This window comes from Thunnus maccoyii, chromosome 12 (assembly GCF_910596095.1).
Source record: "Thunnus maccoyii chromosome 12, fThuMac1.1, whole genome shotgun sequence".
NCBI classification, from domain to species: Eukaryota; Metazoa; Chordata; class Actinopteri; order Scombriformes; family Scombridae; genus Thunnus; species Thunnus maccoyii.
In genome coordinates this window covers 14723457-14746104 of record NC_056544.1, presented here as the reverse complement: position 1 = coordinate 14746104, position 22648 = coordinate 14723457, and the positions used below count along the sequence as shown (strand labels likewise).

The following is a 22648-nucleotide window of genomic DNA, read 5'->3' as shown; positions in this document are numbered from 1 at the left end:
ACAATATTTTGTTGTTTTTTGTTTGTTTGTTTGGTTGGTTGGTTGTTTTGTTTTGTGTTTTTGTTTGTTTGTTTTGGGGGTTTTTTGTTTGTTTTTATTTTTTTATTTTTTTATTTTTCTATGGCCAATATTTAATGCAGGAGTTTTACATGTATTACATGGAGTTTTTTGTGTTTTTTTGTTTGTTTGTTTGTTTTTCCATTGAGGTTTTGCTACTGTTAGAAAGGTTATGGGAGTGATCAGTTCAGAATTCATTGATCTATGGTAATTTGCGCCAATGTGCCACCTGCTGGAAGACTAATTAATATCCCTCACTGGCAACAGAGCAATAGGCTTAAATGGTGGAGTGTGGCTGCATTAGACCAAACACATGCAGAACTACACACACCCACATACATCCACATCTCAATAAAGAAGATCAAAGCAAAAAAAATAAGGGCCTCCAGTGTTGTGTTCTGAGCGACACTCAGTGTCAAGCGCCAAACATTCACCAGCTTAAAACAGAACTTTGAGATCCCTCGTTTACATGTTGGTCCTTACCCTTGATTCACCACACAAGTCCAAAAAACAACATACAGTTACGCCAAGGCTGCAGATCCGCCCACTTGGTCAATTAGAGGACTATGATACAAGCTATGTGAGCTGTTCCACAGCAAATACTTGGACATGATGACAAGATGACACCCCTCACCTCTCCACTTGATTTGCTGGGCAGTTGCAATGCTCCATGGGATTTTAACTTAGATGACTGGGTTCGCTCTCACGAGGAGACCATCAACAGCCGTACCCAGCATGGCCCTGAACTACAAACCCATCAATGGCATATAGAGCCCCATGGAGATCACACCATGCCTGTCATTCACTACAGAGAGCCTGCTCCTACTCCCTACTCCTAGCCTACTCCCACAGCAGTACCTTTCAGAGCTAGACAACATCCGTAGGGAGAAAATTGAGCTCCAGCAGTCTCAGCAAGCATTTCATGCAGAACCGACTGAACTCAGGGAATTTAAAGAGGAGATGAAAAGGCTGATGGGATCAGTCCACCACATTAAGTCACCCTGTCAACCCATTCCCACAAACCCACCTGACCATGAGATAGCTGGGATTGGCCAACTCTTCAACCACACTCAAGGGCAGGTCTTCCACAGTGTCTATCACCTCCACCTCCAGGGAGGAGCTGGAGGAAGACAGTGATAATGACTGGCCTGACCCACCTCTGTGGCCAGAAACTGCAGGAGTGACAGAGACTCTCCCAGCTACAGAACCAGCTGTTAAGTATGCTGGACAAGCAGATGACTGACCTTCAAGTTATAAAAGACCAGGCAACAGCCACTGTCCATCACAGCATCTTGTCACCAGCAGCTAAGGCGTCTCCTCCACATAGGGAGGATCCAACAGTACAGACTCATCATGGGGAGGTGGAGCATCTGAATACTGGAAGGTTTAAGTCAGCTTCCCCCTTTAATGCTGCACCACCTCCACTTGCCCTCCATGTCCTCTCCCCCACAAGAGACCACCCATGCAACTGCTCACAGGTGAAGTGGTCAGCACTATCACCAACACTTCAACCCCTCTATAGTTCTTTAGCTATTGCAGAGCCATTGCACAGAGGCACGACGTGATTTAGTCAAGATTTAGCCAAGAGAGCCAAGGCCATGCATGCCCTACTTCAGTCGATGGGATCCCAGCAAATTTTGGTTAAAGATGGCCCTGACTAAACTATCACCCCCAGATGGCACTGAACTGCTCAAATACCAGATCTTGGTAGACCATCTCAAGGTGGAAGAGGCCAGACTTGTTGCTGATTCCTACCCCAATTCTGCTATTCCTTACTCTGACACCATGGTGGCCCTTAACGAGAAGTTTGGATACCCACACCAGGTTGCTCTGGACAAGATTACCAGTGTTATGGATTCACCAGATATCCGTCATCCTCTCTCTCTCCCCTACCTTTCCTGTCTCTCTCTACCATCACTATCAAATAAAGCGGAAGTGCCAAAAAAATAAATAAAATAAAAAACAGAGCCTAGACACCTATGCTCTACTAGACAACAGTTTTACAGATTTGTGTAATTATAATACTACATATTACTGCTGTATAATTGACTCTGTTACATGGGGATGGACTCTTGAGGGTCCCATGAAGTTAATGGAACAATGTCTTCGACAACAACAGTGCCTTTTCACAGTATGTGCTCTCCAGACCACTGCTACATAGAAATGTTGAAATGGAAGCTCTGGAAAGTTGACATCCTCCTGTACAGGAATGAAAATACTGTAACCTGCTCAAAACAGGACAAAGAGGCAATTGACCTTCCAGTGTTTCGGTGGCGGGGGCGGGGTATGGTTGCTGACCAAAACTTGGGAGAGACTTAGCAGCCAGACATTTCTCTGTTTAGGAGCGGCTAAGATTGACACTAAAATGAGAATAGCTGGTCCACCTTAAAAGGTCAGTCCACCTTAAATGAACCTGGTCAGGTTAGGCTAACCCATAGTCGCTAACTTCGGAGCTAACCCCCTTCACTTTTCCAGCAGTTGGGGAAGCAACAGATGAAACTTTTCCTGGTCTTGAGAAGCTGCTGCATTTATTAAGTGACACACTGTAGCCTATACTGTACATTTACCGCCAGATTGACAACTTGCTGCTAACCTTTTCCTCTGCTCTGCTCGCATTCGCCACCACTTTTCTGCCACTCACTCAACCACACACTCGCATCATACGCACATTACGCACTGGCCTATTCCTTAAAGCAGCTATGCTACTCTTATAACAGTACCTTTCACATCGTCGCTGTCGTTTGAAGAATGAAGTGAGGGATGATTCAGGAATTTGATACACTAGTTGATGACTCAAAACATTTCCACAATAACGTGCAGTGTTATCGTGCTCGCACAGTGTGCAAGTGAAAATCATTAGTAGCCCACTGATATTAATGATCATGTGAAACTTTAGCAGTGGCACTCATAATTCTGCAGTGGCGCTGCACCACTGCAAAATCAATATAAGGGAAACACTGCCTTCTAGAGAAGACAATCCAAAGTCGAGGTCAATGGAATCCTCCGTTATCCAACCCCTCTCCTATGGAAGACAAACATGCCAGTCTTCCAAGACTTTCAAGAGGCAGTCATGCTCAACCTCTTAAGTACTGAGAAACAAAGTAAGGACCCAGAACGAGCTGCAGGAGATTGAGAAGCTGATCCAGTCTGGTGCTGTAGCAAAATTAAATCCCAAAATCCCCCTTCGGGCAAGGGGAATCATGGTTCATCCTCCATCACATGGTGAGCCATAAGAACTGGATTGTGTTTAATTGTTCTCATGTGTAACAAGGCCTGAACCTGAACGACTTTTCACTTCCTGGTAATTCAGTTTTGGGGGTGCTGCTCTGGTTCTGTGAACATGCCATTGCTATCAGTGGAGACATCAAAGGCATGTTTCACTAGGTCTGCCTACTACAAGAGGACAAATCCCTGATGAGGTTTGTGTGGCGTGACCTGATTCGAAACCAGCCTCCAGATGTCTATGAGTGGCAGGTGCTTCCATTTGGCACCACTTGTGGCCCATGCTGTGCTACATATGCACTCCAGTGCCATGTAATAGACCAAAGACCAGAGAAGATGTGCGGTTTTCTGTTGATCAGTGTTTCTATGTAGATAATTATCTACAAAGTTTGCCCACTCCAGAAAGAGCCAAAACCCTAGTCAATAAGTTAAGGGCACTTCTATCATCAGGTGGATTTGACCTTCGACAATGGGCAAGTAACGAGTTAAGTGTCATCAGTCATCTTCAAAAGGAGGCCCAATCCAACAGCAGTGAGCTCTGGCTAGGTCAGGACAAATCAGACACCCCTGCAAGCACTCTTGGACTCAGCTGGCACATCCGCAATGACACTCTGGGTTACAAACACTTACCCTTCAAGTATGGTGTGCTAACCATGTGGAACATTTACAAAGTGCTAGCATTGCAATATGATCCTCTTGGATACATCTCGCCATACACTACCCGTGCCAAATGCTGTTTCACCATTTCTGGGAGAAACAGTGAGACTGGGATGATCCACTTCTCCCACAAGGTTTAAAGCAGTTGTGGAAAGAGTGGGAGAATGAGTTACACACCCTGCCTCAAATCATCCTGTTCAGGCCCTACACTCCGGCTGAGGCTGACCTCTCAAGGGTCACTAGGCAGATGCATGTTTTCTGTGATATATCAGAGTAGGCCTATGGGTCAGACGCTTACTTCAGTATTGTGGATGGCCAATGTAAAGGCCATCTCTATTTTCTCCTGGCCTGCTCCCAAGTCGCTTCTAGGCGTCAGATGTCCATGCCGTGCTAGGAGATTTGTGCCGCTGTAACCAGAGCCCAGCTAGCTAAACTTGTGGAAACAGCGCTCACACTGAAGACAGTGGTGGCATGGCTGCAATCAGAGTCATGCCACTTCAAGGTCTTTGTGGACACCCGAGTGGCCGAAGTTCAAGAGCTAACCAATCCACATTCATGGCAGTATGTTGATTCAGCATGGAATCCAGCTGATGACATTACAATAGGGAAAATGAAAAGAACCTTTCTGAGCCAAACAGATGGATCCAAGGCCCCCCTTTCTTCTCCAGAGCCCAGAGCGTTAGCCTGTTAAGACAAACACCAATCCAGAAGTCAACTTTCCGTAGCACCACTTCAGCAATGTCTCGAACTCCCACCTCAGGAGAACGAACCCTGCAACAGCTGGAGGGAACTGCTTGAGACTACTGCAGAGAATTTTCATGGGGCGGCAGGAACTGGAGGTAATCTAACTGCTACTGCTGATGACTATCGCAAAGTTGCGAGCCACATTATCAACAGGATACAGCAAGAGAGTTTCCCTGATTAACTGCAGCTCCTTAAAGCAGGAAGGCCTGTACCTGCTAACAGTAAATTGCATGCCTTGTCTCCAGATCTGGACAAATCAGGAGAATTTATTACAGTTGGTGGTAAACTTGAGATGTGCAACAGACTTATAACTAAGAACAGAGGTTTTGCTACTGTTAGAAAGGTTATTGGAATGATCACTTCAGAATTAATTGATCTATGGTAATTTGTGCCAATGCGCCACCTGCTGGCAGACTCATTAATACCCCTCATAGGCAACAGAGAGGAATCTGGCTTAACAGGTGGAGTGTGGCTGCATTAGACCACACAAATCTAGAACCAAACACACCCACATACACGCAAACCTCCGTAAAGAAGACAAAAAAACCTCATCAGAGCAACCAGTCTTGTGTCCTGACTGACACTCAGCGGCGAGTGTCAAACATTCGCTAGCTTGCAACAGAACTCAGATCCTCATCTTTTAGAGGAGTACTTCTCAGATCCTCTAAAAGATGGATCTGAGTACTTCTTCCAGCACTCCAGGTAAAATGAACATAACAGGTTTGGGTATAGAACAAGACAGTAAACAGTAGAAGGTGAAAGCACTTTAAAAAACAAAAAACAAAAACCACACATCACACAAATGTGTTGATATGTACAAAATGTTAGTAAAAATATAACTAATGACTCATTGTATTATTATTATCACTATTACCAAAACAGGTGATAAACACACTGGAGTTTATTTATGTAAAAACAAGAGAGAAAGTGGTGAAAGCCTTGCAGAGCTGAGCAGTGCTAATGGCACTGGGTGTTGCTATTGGCATCTGGACAAGTTCCACAAACTCCTCACAAGCTTGCCAGTGACTCCAGAAATAGGTGAACAAGTTAGAATTTACAGTGAAAAGGCTGCACTGCAGTGTCTGCAGAGTAACTAGGGCTCTCCTCCAATGTAATATCTGCATTTGACTTGCCGGGCTACTTCAACCACTAGACAATATTGCACAGAGAAATCCTGTAATAGAGCTGGAAAAGAATAAAAGACGTTCGTAGGTAATTAATCTTAACTGAAGCAGTAAGTGCATCCTGTGGGGGCATTACAATATAATCTCACTTCTGCAAGAAAATTATATAGTCATAGAGAAAAGGAGGGTGTTGAGATTTCAGAGCAAAGATACAATGTGCAAATAAAGAGAGAGCAATGTGCCTTTGCCACTGTATGGACCCAAGGACACACTGCCAGGTTAGATGATATGCTATGGGTGCAGGTCTGGGGCAGGGGAGGACAGGAAGGTTTGGGAGACGAGGAAGAAGAGGAGGAGGGAAGGGAGGGGTGACAGTGACAGGACAGATCGAGGTAGGGAGGCCTGAGAGAAGAACAGGAAGAGGGTGGAGAGTAGATGAAATACTCATAAATATTTGAGTGGCAACAGGAGTTAACTTAGGTAAAGGCTGCTTGTTATTTGGATTTTGGTTTAAGAGCCATAACGGTGAGCTCAGTGCAGCAGCACTGCTAAGCAATAACAAACACATTAATTTCTCTGTGACTTTCTCTGTGGTGCTGAAATCTGTAGAGGACTTTAGGTTCCTTTTCTGATCAATGCAGTGCATTTTTTCCCAGCAGAGGTGTCCTCTTTCACGTCCTCTCATCGATTCGCTGTGAACCGACGCCAGCCAGGATTCGCCTGTGTCGGCAACAGGGCAGCAGGGCCTCAGTCATGTGACAGGAAGTGTGTTGTTCTGAAATCAGAACAACTTGTCATTCATGTAGGACACCCATTCATCTTACTGTGACTATGTCCAGCTAGAAAGATGGGTAAAGCAGCTCAAAAATTCTGTCCTGTGCTGCTCCTGTATTTGCATTGGGATCCACAAGCAGGCAGGCGCATGATACAAAACATCATTTGGCCTTGAGGCTTCTATTTCAGCCCAAAGGCTAGAAACATCTTATACCAGCAGCACAGTCTTTTTATACCATCAGAGGAAACTCTAGCTGTTATCATAGCGTCCCATCAGAGTGCTGACTGGGAGCTTTCTCAGACACTGATCAATGGGCCAGTTAGATAATACCACACTGTGACTTGTTTTCTGTTTTTTATCCTGCATAGATTTTGAGACTCCGTCTCAAGTGTGATTGTGATATTTTTTAGGTAGCTGGTTTACACTAACAAACTGTATGATTTGCACACTGAGTGGGATTTCAGATAAGCCCACCACTGCAACGTCCTAAGGTACAGCATGACAGCATCAACCTCTCACTGTTCCTATTGATTGCAAAAAAGGCGTTTATGTAAAGGTTTGTTTTTCTTTTTGTATTTGGGATAAACAAAAAAAATCATTACAGATTGAGAGGGGCACTTGAATAAATGTGAGAGAAGCACACTCTTTTACACACACTGAACCTTTGTGTACCTATCTGCCCCGGCAGTTCACACTGACACAATTTGATTACACAACACCAGCCACTTCCTCAAGAGCTTTTCGCTCAATCCCATTATGCTGAAACAGCCAGCACATTTTGAATGCACAGTCTTTGTATACTGTACACTGTGTCTATCAAAATTCTACTGCAGTATAATCAAATAACAGGCACAATAAAGAGTCAGATGCTCAGGACACAACTATCGATCTGTGATTCATTCATTAAATATTGATGTCCCTCAGCAAAATATCATATGCCTTTGCTATCACTAAAGCAACATGGTATGTGTTCAGCAGGTGTGTGAGGACGGGTCTCTTAACTGTAGGGTGGAAGAAGAAATTATTTGTTGTTTTAACATTACATTGTTAAAAATAAGAGAGGATATCATGAAAAAGTGTAGCCCTTGTATTTGGTGAATTTTGGAAAATGACAAGTACATTAAAGTGCAAACAGGCTTACTAGCGAATGTGCTTATATGAGGTATATTTTTCATAAAATAGCTCAATAAAACCCAGAAATATTCTGGTGAACAGATTATCAAAAATTGGAATGACTATTCAATTGTGATGTGTTTAAGTCTGCAAACTTGCACGTGGAAGGCAGTAACCTAATGGAAGTTTTTATTCGGATTTCAGGTTTTATGAGCGATTTATGAATTTTGTTGTGGACATGAAGGTCTGAAAATCTGAAATGTATACGCAGCATTCTAGATCTGTCTTATATGAACTTGTGGTGTCTTGTAAGCTATGCATGTGTCATATGTAGTGCATGACACATTAATAAAAACTTCATTAATTCATATGCACAGTGTGTATGTGCAAATATTTTCTCGTTCATTCTTTGATGATGCTTATGTGCTTTGTTAAACATAAAAAGGAGAGCCAAGACATTATTACAGTTTCTACCTCAAGAGTTCAGAGAGCAAATTGAAAGTTAAGCAGAATCCTTACAGGAAAGTCAGGGTTTATCCTCATAGAATAGAACAAGTTTGTCAACTAATCATCAGTACAAACTGTAAGCATAAGGTTTCACTGCTGTCTCGCAATGACAGTTATAATGTCACCTGATTTGATATTGTGTTTCAGCACAACAGTGAAAGAACAGCTCCTGACAAAAACATCCACTGTACTTCTGCATCGATGCACACCCTGCATCCGTTCACCCCTGCAAAACACACACACACACGCACACACAAAAGTCCCACCCTCCTTCATTCTTTACCTGAGCCCTCAGTCCACCTTACTCAGAAACTCTTGCAAACACCGAGGCGTAAACTGCATTCACTGTCGCCCCCACGCGTGTCAAAGGGGTCCCAAACGGAGATCATTTTGCAATTTATTACTCGAAACAAGCAACTTGCCTCTCTGTCGTCGCTGCTCTGCTGTTCCAAGTGAAGAAGCGCATTCCTCCAGCCTACGTCGGCAGTATCTTTAACTTCTGCACCGCAAGGGGACATGGGTGATAAAAACGCCGGTAAGAAACTTCCACGTGCTTGTAAGTTATGAGCTCATATTGTTTAGGTGTGCAGCTATTTTTGGACGCAGTAGTGTTATTTGTGATGATTCTAGGATCACACAGCCTATGCGGAACACAGACAATCTCCCAACTTTCTTCTTTTTTTTGCATTGTATCAAACTTGCATGCAGCAAAACACCACATGCAATAAAATAGAGATGCACTGTTTGAACTTGAGGAGTAGGATGCGGATGGTACTGTTTATGTGCGTTTACCAACCAGCGATCAGCACATGCTTCAGTGCTGCAGCGCGATGCTGCTGTTGTATCCCGGCTTCATGGTTCAGTCTACCGCCCCGACTACTTCGCTCACCTCGATGTGCACTTTTATATACCCCCTATTATATAAAATACAACTCGTGTAAATATCAGGCCTTCATAATACTGTTTTCATCCCTAGTGTTGCGCATGGTAAACAGCTTTAGTCTGCCTGCCGGAGCTTTCCTTTACTCTGTCGGTGCTGTCAGCTGATTTAGAAAAAAAACTGCTGGCTCTCCACTTTTTTTTCGGAGAGATGAAACTGCTGTTCCCTGTGCAACCGCGGCGGTGTGGCCTGAACCATCAGCATGCGTGTTGTTGACAAAGCTTTTCAACTCTGCCAGTAATGGGCTGTAAAGGATGTTATTTAGAGCTATCATACACAGTCTGCTGCATGAAAAAAATGACTATACTGCTGCCTCACAGCTTAAAATATTTGACTCACTCTACTAAAACACATGTGTCTTACTGTGTCTGTTCTGCAGGGCAGTTTAAAGATGCATGAGGTGAAAGCAGGCACATTCCCCACTCAAAATATATTTGGATAAGGGGGCAGAGTGCCCTTGGTTAAGTAGGGTATCCTTCTCTTTCACAGTCGGCTTGTCCTGTTTTAAACTGAGTTTGCAGTAACGCAAAATATACAAAAGTGAACTGAGCAAAGGGGTACTGTCTTTTGTTGGCAGTTTCAAAGCTATAAACTTGACATTCACCTTTCTTAAACCTACTGTGGGATCTGCAGAGTTTATGGCCTCATTCATTGATCCCACACAGGGAAAATGAAGAGTTCACTACTGCAAATATGACAGGCTTTGCACTTTACTATGTACGTTATGCATAATGTCTATCTGTTATCATTGTTAATACTTCCCACCGCAGCAGTGTTTGCATCCTTGCATTATTTTTGAGAGTGTCTAATCCGTGTCATTTCATTAGACATTACAGGTCTTTTCTTTTATCTCCATTCAGTAGAACTTTTTCATGCCACATGTCCACATAAAGTGCAGAGAATTTCAATATAACTAACTCCAGGACAATCATAACTACACAAAAATAATAATTCATTCATGTTTGTGAGGAATCTGATCAAAATGTGGCATCAAAGTTACATCAGTCATTTAGCTCATATAGAAGGTGGCTGATATTCTCGATGAAAAGCCAATACCAGCTTGATACAACATATTAATTCTAATATTATGATTTATCTTCCTTTAAACCAACACTGTTTTTGCTTTCTATACTGTGTTTGTAGTTCTCTAGCTTTTGTATAGAGACGGCAGGGCACCAAAAGCCCTGGGTTCACTGTGTGGAAATCAGGTTGTAGTCATTTTATTCATTGTAATTTTAGTTTGAAATATACTAAATGATTAATTACCATGATAAGGGCCTGATTTATTACCAGATCTTGAGAACCTGTCAAATACTAGTTTAACTGATACAGTGCTATTTTGTGTTTAATCAAATTATCACACAGTAAACGTGGGATTACTTTACATTTATTTGCCCCAAACACCTATCTATCTATGAGAACACTTATCTATGAGAGCCATTACATTGTGGTTGGTTCAGCACTGGTCCTTGAGCTATCACAACAAAAAACCTTCATGTTGCACACACCGTAAAGCACATTTCTGTCAGTTTTTTATAGGATGTGGTATCTCCTACTGAACTTGGTGTCTTCCCGGTGCATTTCTCCTTTTTTAAGAAAGGAGGAAAAGCTCTTTACAAACAACTACACACACCCGTTTAGTGCTGCCGTTGATTCCCTTTTCAGATTCCTCTACACCTTCTCGCTGCCCTCATCTGTTAAATCCCCTCTTTCTCCGGCATGCACACGACAGCAATCTGAACCTCTCATTCCTGATTTCCCACAGACTTGGAGTCTTGACTGTCTCATGATTTTATATGTACAGTATGTACATGACAAATCCTCATCACAGTGAACGCTGAGAGCTGCAATTTTAACACTATGAAATTCATCTGAAGCTTTGCATTGGCAGGTGTAATTTGCTGTGCTAGTTGCTGTTACTAAAACCTGGGATCATGAAATGTGAAACAATGGAGACTTTTAGCAGTTTCTGAAAATATACATGAGTAAATAAAATAAATAAAAACACACAAGAAAATCTCCTGTTCCTACATGGGAAGTTAAAAGGCTAGTTGTGTCTTATTACTATTATCTTTTGGATGCTGATACGTCATCTGTGACAAGTATCTTCTTGCTGTGGTGTTGTACTCTGATTGAGCCCCTAACCTCAAGTTTGCACGCTTGCCATTTTGCAAGAGGTTTTTGGCAGCTTTACTTAATGCAACCATTAACAGATTTGCAGTGCCACGCCACTGGTTTTAACAGCAGAGACCTTGCTTTTGCTTTGCAGAATATGAGAATGCTTTCTGACATTTCAGCATAATAGCAGTTACCTTGACTTGTAATTGATTGATAATCCATCACGGTGAACATTGAGCAGGTTTTCCACACAACAATAACTTCCCTTTAACAAAAACAGAAACAGACATAATATTTGCTGTGATGGAGCATGTTTTGAGAGTACAAGTTAATTTTGATTTTGTATAGAAATAAAATGAAACAACCAATTCATTAATGTTATCTATATGTGAATTATGGTAAATGGGATAGAATGATATCAATGCAATAACACTAATAGGGTCATTTAAAGAACATAATAGTGAATTGTAATAAAAAAAATATAATACTTATGTTACATGAAGAATTACATTAAGAATATTTGATATGACTGTAAACCAGTGCTGCAGTCAAAAAAACCTGATAACATTACTTTTATACATAAGGTTTTAAATTAGTAAGTGGCTTTTTCATATTTTGTAATGATCTGTTTTTCTCATCCATCATGCCCCACTGTGGGCTGCGCTGCTGTAAACACTGAGTCATCCTCTGACACCCCACTAATTTTACACTTGGATTAGTTCATACATCATGTTAACAAAAACATTTAACTTGAATTTCTTCTTTATATGTATGATAAAATATAAATAATTTTTCCACAGTGCCTAACAAGCTCATAGTGTATATTGCGTGCAGTTTGTCTGCTTGTTTTAATGCCGTTTTTAAGGCTGCACCATGTGGGAAGTCAAATGAAAAAATCTAGATATGTTGTGCGTTGTTTTATATATAGGCCTACTTCTGTGTAATGATATTTGATCAACGCTTGGCTGCACACCATAAATTTGTAATGATCGAGCCATCAAAGCATTTGATGGGTTGAATAGTTTGAGGTTAAATATTCTTGAAATACAGCAGTTTTTTTTCTTTCCTCTGCAGAACCAAAAGATAAGCTGCTGAATTAGAAATAATAAACCTCTATTAAACTAAAAGCACACAACCTTTTTTGTTTCATATTAAATAATCTGTAAGAAATCTGAATCTCAGTTTGCAGTTACTTTTCTGACCTGGATATCTATTTTTTTTCTTTTAATGTTTGACCAGCATAATTACATTATATTAATACATGATACATGTCGATTGCAGTCGCATTCAACGCTGGTATCACCTTACAAGGTGAACATTTTAACCTCACTTCTGTTAACATACTGTATATAGGAAGGTGAAATGAGAGCTGGCTTGTCTAGGATCTTTCCACAGTGTCATCACAGACAGATTTGAGTTTGCTCAAATACAGACAGGACACATCTTTTTTTGGAGGGGTCGAGGGGTGTCACATGGGGTCTGATGGCAAGAGAAATTATTGGAGGAAGGAGAGTATTATGTCTAAAATCAGTATTTACAGTATCTAATGCTAATCTAGATATAAGTGATTAATGTGAGGACTTATTGTTATGACTTCTTATTTTGATTTATGTATCTTTCTCCATCATAAACCTTGAAGTGATTTTTATTTTAATCATCTATCCATATATCATTTAAAAATGCTTAAGTTTAGAAAGGCTGATATTACCAAAATGGATCATGCTGTCCCTGTACAGCTAATATTTTCATTCTTTCAACAAACATTAAGAGTTTAAACAATTTTACTCTTTTATTAAGTCTGACAATGATTGATGGGATATGTAGGACTTGAGGATAGTTAACTCTAACCAGTATTTTAAGATCTTGGCTCACCTGGCTTTGTTTTTACTTGTGTTGCGTGAGCTTTTTTTTTTTCGCTTGTGAAATTATGCTTTTCTGTCTTTTGCTGTGGTTGTGGAACAATATTCTTTTAGGCAAAGAAGTACAGCTAAGTCTCCTAAAACACACGTTCTACAGAAATACTGTAAAGTGGAACTGTTTGGCGATCAATATGTTCTCTGGCACAAACAGGTGTAAACCAATAAGCTATTTGTTGTGGTATGGGACGGTCAGTCCACTGTTGACATACAGAAAGATACAGTATGTTCGGGTCATAAATCTGTCAAGTGAAGTTTAGATTAGCAAGTTACTGCCTGTGCCCTTCCTGCCATAGCCTGTTTTGTTTTCCTTTTTTCTCCTTCCTCATACTCTTTCTCTCCGTGCCTCTCTTTGCATATAACGGTGATTGGCTCTGCAGTGGGACAGTGTGCTGTAGTGGGGGCTGAATATACAGCATTATCACCATATCTGTGACTCTGGGTCTGATGCCAGCTCCCTCCCTCCACCCAATCTCCCTTTACTCCTCTCTGACCTTTTCTTATTTGCATGGCTGCTGTTGTTGAGGTATTTTGCTGACCTAAAACACCCTTTTTATGTATGTTGCATTTCTTTCCATTGTGAAGGCATGCTTCCAAGGTCGTCAGTGCCATATGATTTGTTGTTCTTGTGGTGCAAAGTTATGCGAGTGCAACAAAAGAGGAATATTTGAAAAGAGTAGCAGATATAAAACACCTCCAATGCAGTAATGTTAAAGTAATGCTGCAGTAGATTTTTTTGCAGAATGTCTTGGATCACTAACCGACCTCTGGAACAATATTCTCTCTGCATACAGCAAATATTAGTGTGTTGTTTTGAGTGTATCTGGACACATAAATGATTGGTGATGATACTTCGATTATTTCTCTCTCTCCCTCACTCTGCTACATGTTCAGATTTCAGTCTCTTTCCTTCTTTTTTTAATCTGCTTTATGTTATGGCACCCCCTAGAGTAGAAAGTAGAGCATAGTTTTGCTTCCAGGGCAATGCTGCTCATCCTGGACCTGAGATTTTCAATCTAGGATTTGTAACCAAAATATAAGATCTTTGTAATATACTGAATGGGCAGCACACAATTATAGTGTTATTTCTAACTGTTATTTCTAACTGCAAACATAGAATATTTATAGCTTAGACATTTTTGGAGTCGCTTTATATAGTGGCATTACTCCAAGTGTCTTATTTAGTCATTTAGTCTAGCACTTAACACCATAAGCGTTTTCTGGTGCTACAAAAATTCAGAATCCCAGAAGTGCACTAAAAGTGGGCCGTGTTGTATATAAAACACAACAGTATTGACACTATTGTTGTCAGATCTATCTAACTTATGACTCTCACATGATAACCAACATGTACAGTTATATCATCAGGTTAAGCTTGTCTTTTAAATCTATTTTGTTGTTCTTGCACATGTCATTTGTGTTTACTTTTTTTTTAAATTATGGAACACCTTTTCAACTTTTATATGGAAATTAAATTACTTGCTTATAGTTACTCAGAAATATCTACAGGATAAAGTTATAGGCAGTACAATTGGATTACAACTAATTACATTAGCATGTTACTGTCAACAAGTGGCAACCTCTTGCCACATGGATCAACTTTATTTACTTGGATGTATCATGCACAATCACGTGACCACCTTATGTAATTCCCCACACTTGCACTGGCGTCGTGGGTGCACTTAGGAAGCTCTATTTCAAGACAAAGTCAAGGTAGATTTTCTTCTAGATTTTTTTTCACTCCATTTTCTTCTCCCTTCTGGAGCTTTGTCAACAGACTTTTGGTCAGTGCACTGCTGCCGAAGAGGCTACTGTTCAGACCACCTGGCTTTCATAACGCAGTGTGACTGAGCCATAAACTTTCTGGTCGTATTGAGAACACACCGTTGTCTTTAAAGCGATGGGCTGCAGCTGACGTAGACTCTGCGTTGTCCCGCTTGTTCCCAATGCTCTGAAAAAAAAAAACAGAGAAAAAAGAAAAACTATTGGCTTTCTGGTTTCAACATCTGTGCAGCCAGCGACAGATCGTGCAGCCCTTGTCGCCTTAACTGTCAGCTCCGCATTACCTCACTCGTGGCCGGCCTGCCACTTACCCCTGCAGTTTAACTTTGGCGTGCATGCTCTCTCTCTCTCTCTCTCTCTCTCTCTCTCTCTCTCTCCCTCTCCCCCCTCTCCCCACAGTCTCTCTCTCTCTCTCTCCTTCCCTGCTGTTACGTCCGCTGCTGGTAAAGACGCGGAGACAGAGAAGGGGGGGTGGGGGGAGATGTACAATTAAGAGCACATTGTAACGTCCTTGCGTTGCCTGCCGTGGCGGAAGAGGAGTGTGCAGTGAACGCGAATGACCGTCGGTGGACGAGAAGAGGATAGACAGAGAGAGATAGGGCTAGAGAAAGAGAAAGAGAGGGAGAGAGAGAGAGAGACAAAGAGAGAGAGGGGAATCACTCAAGATGCCTCGTTTTAGCGTAATTTGTCCTGCAGACTGTGCCCTTCCGGCGTTTTGAGGGCTGCTGTGAGCCTATAGAGAGAGGCTGGCTGGCTACGCTATGCTGCCTGACCCTGCTGTGTTGTGATAGCGCTGTCCGATTGTTTGGATTGAGGAAGGCTCCCATCAACCCAAATCAATGAGGATTCTGAGGCCATTCCTTCAGAAAGGAGCGCATATGCTGCAGTGTTTCTGTGGACAACGATCGAAGTCGACCACTATCACCAACGGTGAGAGACAAACATAGCACCATAGCTCATAGCAACCTTTGCATGCTTTCTCTCTTGAGTGATGAAAAAAAAGAAAGGGGGGAGATAAAGGTAGGGGAGGTGGAGAGGAAGGGGGGGAGGGCTTCGTTGGCCACTCGAGTGTGTGAGTAACATCTTCCGAGTCTGCAGTGGAGAGAGCCTCTCCTTGTGCTCCGCTCATCTGTCCCGAGTTTTGTGTGCAGTCTCCGGCGCCGCGGATAGCTCCTGGCAGTCAGCGTCGAGCCGCACTACTCCAGAGAGGAGAAAAGGAGAGGGCGAACGACTCCAGATACTTTACCAGACTGAGCTATATTTGCAGACGAGCGTGTTCCAGTGCTGCATCTGAAGCGGGCCAAAAAAAAAAAATGGACAATGCAGGGATCAAGTCATTAAACTTCAGGGGCCTTGGAGAGGCAGCGTTGTTAGGGCCCCAAAAACAAGCAGCGCGGTTCAGCACCACGGATAGCGCCATAGCAGAAGCGCTCCAGGGCAGAGGCTCCCAAACTTTTCACGTCATGGTTTGCCTAAATTTAGTTATATAAAACCCAATTTGTACCCCAGTTGGATTACATTATGTCTAAGGAGTAAAATCTCATTTTACCTAACTTTTTCTACATAATTGTATTTTGATATCACTTGAAACATCTCCCTTGTCTTCCTTTTGTTCTGTAAGTGACATTAAACTATTCCTTATTTTGAAGGCCTCTTCATTAGCTCTTAAAGACCCCTGGAAGTCCCCAAACTCACCCACTTTGGAATGAGCTACTTTAATGCATGACTGTAATCCAGTCACAGTCAGAGCAGCTGCATGTCCTTTCACCTGGGAAATCAAATATTACATTTGAAAGGGACCTACTTTGTTATATGTCTACTGCAAAACATGATGTGAAGTCTCAATGACAAACACATACAGTCTCCACCATCACATGCATTGTACAGAATCACCACTCAACAGTCTTTGGCAGTAAGCCTAAGAAGCCTGCCATGTCCTCTAGTCATATCTCAGCCATTTACTGCATTGCTGCTTTTGTTCACTCGTACCATAACTAGATCTCCAAAGGCATTAAAAGAACACCCCCCAGCATTTCCAGAGTGAGACAAAAAGCTGTTTTACTGGGATAGAAATGCAACACCTTCTCCTGCCTCATCTCAGCACTTACAGTATGCAGGATCTCCGGTAGTTTCAGCTAGAGCGGCTCTCAAATTCAGGGCAGACAATTAGAAACTCCATTAAGCACAGTTGATTCCTCTGAGGTAGTTGGACCAAAAGCAGCACACACACTGGGATCTGTAGAACTCGGATACGAAGCCCTATCAGTCCTTATTCTGCATCTCTGCTCACTGTTAGATGAACCTTATGACCTCAATCAAAACTTTATGAGTCAGCTCATCTGTGTTGACACAAATGGATGAAAAGCATGAATGCGTGGATTTAGTTAAAGCTGTTGGAGATGAGACTGTGTCAGGCGAAGGCTTTGTATTCAAAGTTTCAAAGTTTTGCTCATTTACAAGTTCAATCTTTTTCTATTTGATTCTCTGTCTGAATTGTTGTTTATCATTGTTATTTAGCAAGAAAGAAGAGTTCCACTGTGGCTCTGCTGCTCACCCAAGTCAGTAACATTTCAAATTAGAGCTAAAATATGACGAAAATATGCTTTTTCCTTTTTCCATATTGAAATTTTGCTATTTTAGTCTGCTCTGTTCACACAACATCTATTGCAACATCTATCTATTATCATTATTCTGTTGCTCTTCCCTGTAAAAGTTGTTTTTTTGGTGAGTTTTTCCTTATCAGAATTGAGGGTCTAAGGATAAAGGATATCATATGCTGTTCAGATTGTAAAGCCCCTTGAGGCAAATTTGTGATTTGTTATATTGGGCTATATTAATAAAATTGACTAGATTTTAAACAAACAATGCCCTGTTTGTGGATAATGAAACAGCCAATATAAAGTCACATCTGAGCTTGCCTGTTAATTATACATAAGTGATTCATACTCCAAGATAACTCAAGAATATTCTTTGTGTAACTGAGTATATTTCAGATACAGTTGGACTCAGTAAATCACCGATCAGACAAAGCGGGGGACCAAAAAAAGGGGCCAAAACCTTGGCTTCCTGCACAGTAATCTCACTGCATCATTCACTGCTCCAGAGACTTTGGCCAATACAAAACCACGTAAAGCAAGAGGAGCAGAAAGTCTTTTGCTCTCTTTCGGTTCAGGCTTTATGCCAGATCCACCTCCCAGGGATTTTTCTGTGAAAGATGTTTCTGAGTAGGCTTAAATGTTTGCACCTGCTTGTCCTTTGTAGTGTCAAGTTTGCACCTGCCACCTGGCTTTTCTTGTGTGTAAGTTAAGTACAGCAGTTGGAATGTCTGAATCACAGGATATGTGTATGGTGGGTGGCATAACAGAGAAGCAACCAGTAACAAAACCTTGTCCTGAGAACTGCTTATACTCCCATTTCTTATGATGGCACTGTATTGTGTGATAGTCATGATGTTGTAAGTTTCCATATGACTGTTTAATCAATATAACATCAGGTTTTCATTTAAATGACTTTGGAATAATGGGTGACCATGTTTTATGGATTGAGCTTTGACTCTTACACTAAATGCTGCTGTCTTTGTAGTCTCGTCTGTGGCATTTTAGTAGAATCAAACACCCAAAGCTGGGATTTTTGACACCTTTGTATTCTCCTTCAAGCAAGATTAGTTTTAATGGCTAACCTAATTAGTCTTAATAGTCTTCATTAGCAGTTGGTTATCATTTCTCTGCTTGAGTTTGTTTGGTTTTACTGTTTTTTTGCATATGAATCAGGACAAAAATATAACTAGTTTCTGAAATAGTTTCCGATGTAATGTACACTGTGTTACATCTTGAAAATGTATCTTGTTTGCAATGCAAGGATCAAATATTTGCCTCACATTTTGCTATACTCATTTTTTAGCATTACTTTGTTATGCTCACCCATACAACTTGGGTTTTTGTGAGTAGTCTATAAGAGTAGTCTTTATACCTATCCCATTTATAACTATAAGCAACCAGTAAGCTTTGATTTGTGGTGGTAGTGGAAGTGCAGTCATGAATGTTGTGAACCACAGTGACACTCTTCTTCACTCATATCTCTCCTCTTTGCTTCCTGGAGACTCGGCAACATAGTTTAGCAGACACAATGAAAACTAGTCTGGCCTCTCTGAGTCAACAAATCTGTGAGGTATCTCAAGGACACACTGAAGTGACGAACTTCAGAGAACGGGAAAACATCCTACCAGTTTCTCTCCGAGCACCTGTCGTTCATTCTCTTTCCACAAGGTGGCAGCAGGCGTAAAGAAATTACTCCGGACAACAAGTTACTCCTCTAGTGGTTTGCTGGGGCTCTGATTCACTTCTTCCAGCTTTCAGAGATGTTTAATTGCTATGCTGCAGTGGTTCTGCTTTCATTACAAATTTAGGTGCATAAAAACAAGCATAGTTGTAGTGATGAATGAAAAAAATGAATACACACCAACTGTACTCATTCAATACACAACATTCATATTTTTTATATCATAATGACAAATGAGCATAAGATAAAATATAAAAATCACGCTGTTCCTAAAAATGAACAAACCTCTTCATATAGTCAAAATCAGTTTAACTGACAGTTTAAGTGATTGCCATGTTTTATCTGCAGTGCATTTCATACAAGCCAGCAGTGTTTTATCGCTCGTGGACGTACCCTGGCTGGAATGAAGTGAACATCAATTGTCTCTGGTATGGGGAGGACGCCTAGCAGATCCTCATTAGGGAATACTTTATCTTTTCCTGACAAAGATATATGTCCCATGTCTCTATAGCGCTCTCCGCCACAAAGTCCCTCCCATTTCTGAGAAACCTCACTTTGTACTCCAAACCACATGCTGTTTTTTTTTTTTTAGAAGTGTATATCACACTCTTGCATATCGGTTAGAATGATGAATGTTATTGTTATTGACGTTTCTTTGTGCTGCAGTGACATATCCATTTCTATCACTCACTGGCAACTCAATGAGAATTCAAAGCTAGAATGCATTTTGATTTAGACCCTGACTGACTCCAACCCTTAGTTTCTAATTTCTCTTTTGCTATCTTCATTCTTACTGTCGGTCTGTCTGTCTCTTTGAAAAGAAGATTGTATCTGCCCTCCATCTCTCTCACTCTGTCTCTCTCTCTCACACACACACACATACACAAAGGGCTATGCAGGGTAGCAGCGCCTCACATTCAACACTTTCAACCATTATATCCAAATCTTACATAAGGGGGGGACAGACTGTGGTAGTCAAAAGAAAATCTCTCTCTCTCTCTCTCTCTCTCTCTCTCTCTCTCTCTCTCTCTCTCTATCTCGTCTCGGTTCCCTCTCCAGGTTTGATTTGGAGAGAGAGTGTCAAACCGAGTCCTAGAAAAAGCCTCTAAATGTTTCATGCTGTTTCATCATGGGGAAGAGAGAGGTTTGCTGTACTGCTGAAGACTCACGTGTTCTTCCTCCCACTGTGTGTGTGTGTGTTTGTGTGCTTGTGTGTGCTCCCCAGTTCATGCAAGAATAGACATGAAACCAGAGGCTCACATGCACACAGACACATGTTAGTCCACACACACATGCTTGCAGGTCTTTTTTTTTTTTTGGAGGACACTGCATTTATTTACCTTTATCCTTTAACCATACAGTGATTCGTGCCTAATTTCAATGAAAAAATAATCATTTTATATTGTGCTGAATACAACTGCAGTGAAAACATCAGTTGGTTTGCATTTGTCCCCAAATGCGACATATGATAGAGACACATGCTTGTACATACATTCATGTACCCTCTCTCTCCTAGCTCAGGGAGCGTTGAAAGGGCAGTTTTTGCTTTATTGTTATAGTATTTCCTTAGTATTTCTGTCTTATGATGCGGATATTGTGCTGTTATTGTTGATGTTGTTTCAGTGTTTTGGTGTGTCATGTAGATTCCATTTCCATAAGCCCTAAATCATAATGATCCACGTGTTTTGTCACTGTCTGTGTCATCAGTGTACCATTGTTGGAGTTTTATGTCCATACTATGTGTGCTGAAACCTGTTGCAGGTAATCCTTTTAGTCAGATTGAATATGTTCTTAATGGGGTGTGTGTGGCAAAGGGGTTTTAGAAAACACATTGTCTGTTTGTGTCCCATAAGTAGTAAGCTATGATGATAACAGTGCTGTTTAGTATCAGGCAAAGCTGATTAGGGTTCCTCTTTTTATACACACTGCTCACTGCGGCTCCTTTGCTGACCAACGTGCCCCAATTGGACTGTTTTGCAACTTTGGATTTTAAGAGACAATCGTGAGATCACCCGCCCCCTTTTCTAGATGTGCACTATCCCAAAGGACTCAAACACTGTTCCCTGCAATATCCACCCAGCATTTACCAGTTTCCCCCCCCCTTTAAAAAAATGGCTTTACATGTTTTACATTCATAGCCTACCTTTTCTTCCTGGAGAACATCCATCTTTCCCAATACACTCCTCCGAGAATTCCTAATACGAACCTCAATCACGTATGATTGCGTTAAAAGAGTTGGAGAGAGAGAGGGAGAGAGTGAGGGAGAGAGACAGAGAGGGAGGGAGGGGGGGGTGTCTATGGACCGCGACCATTCACTCTCGCTGTCGGCGATGTAACACACCGACAGCATCCATTCGGGACGCACTGGAAATGATGCTTAGGCTACTGTATTATTTGTGCGCTACAACAAAAAGCACTCTGGCGTGTGTTCGCCTCAACTAATTGTTGCTTTTTCAGATGAGAATCCCTCCCTGCAGGCTTAAATTACATCTCTGCAGCATCCTTGCAGAGCAGCCTTTGCTGTCGATTCCATTTTTCCGGCTGCATTTAGAGGTGCCATCGACGGAACCGGAGAGTGGGCTCACATATCTGGACTCCCAGCACAGCAGCACCCTGGACTTGCAGCGGACGATCTCAATTCGATGTGCATGGAGTAAATAATTAGGAGTAAGAAAAAGTTAGGATTTTTTTTGTCTTTCTTGTGCACGGATTTAGGTTGATGCGAATTATTAAGAGGCGTCAGGTAACCAGAGGAGAGGCTGGTGTGCAGATGAGGATTACGAAGTCGTGCTCGTCAGACGCGGCGCTGTTCACCTGGAATACCTGAAGCTCTCCAATGACACGCAGCTGCATCAACTTATCAACACTGTTGCATGTTTTCACGACTGATATGTCGGCCCTCGTGGCCTCGCTTATAGATTTATGTTTTATATAAGATCGGTCGCGGTCGATTCGAAGTCCTGACAGTGCCATAACTCGCAGCAGCTGAATTACACGCTACCGTCCCCTCAAGAGGATGCTGCTTGAAGCGCAATGATGCCAGGGACTCGGAAGATTTTCTGATCAGGATGACATTTGGTTGAAACACTCGTGGACCGAAACACAGAATCAACTCTTTTTTTTTCTTTCTTTCTTTTTTTTTGCGCCAAGAAGCTGCACCAGGATCCGACCTCTGCCGAACTAGACTCTCGGTTTTCAGACTCGGTTCGGGGAGATGGCCGCGATTGCCAGCTCCCTGATCCGGCAGAAACGCCAGGCGAGGGAGTCGAACAGCGACCGGGTCTCTACTTCGAAACGTCGCCCCAGCCCGAGCAAAGACCCCCGCTCTCTCTGCGAGAGGCATTTCTTGGGGGTCTTCAGCAAAGTCCGTTTCTGCAGCGGCAAGAAAAGACCCGTTCGGCGGCGACCAGGTCAG

At 41.9% G+C, this 22648-nt stretch overlaps 1 protein-coding gene across 3 annotated transcripts in view; it reads left to right on the top strand.

Annotated features, from left to right (window-relative positions):
* Window positions 1–8622: 8622 nt before the first annotated feature.
* Window positions 8623–22648, top strand: part of fgf12a (fibroblast growth factor 12a) — a 35352-nt gene continuing 21326 nt past the window's right edge. Inside the window, exon 1 of one of the 3 annotated variants that reach the window (XM_042427459.1) lies at window positions 8623–8734. In XM_042427459.1, the coding sequence (XP_042283393.1) occupies window positions 8716–8734 (19 nt within the window). In that variant the 5' untranslated portion in view covers window positions 8623–8715. Of the gene's footprint in view, window positions 8735–15372; window positions 15886–21538; window positions 22644–22648 lie in introns of those variants that run through there. The other 2 variants (XM_042427457.1, XM_042427456.1) reach the window with 2 other exon arrangements.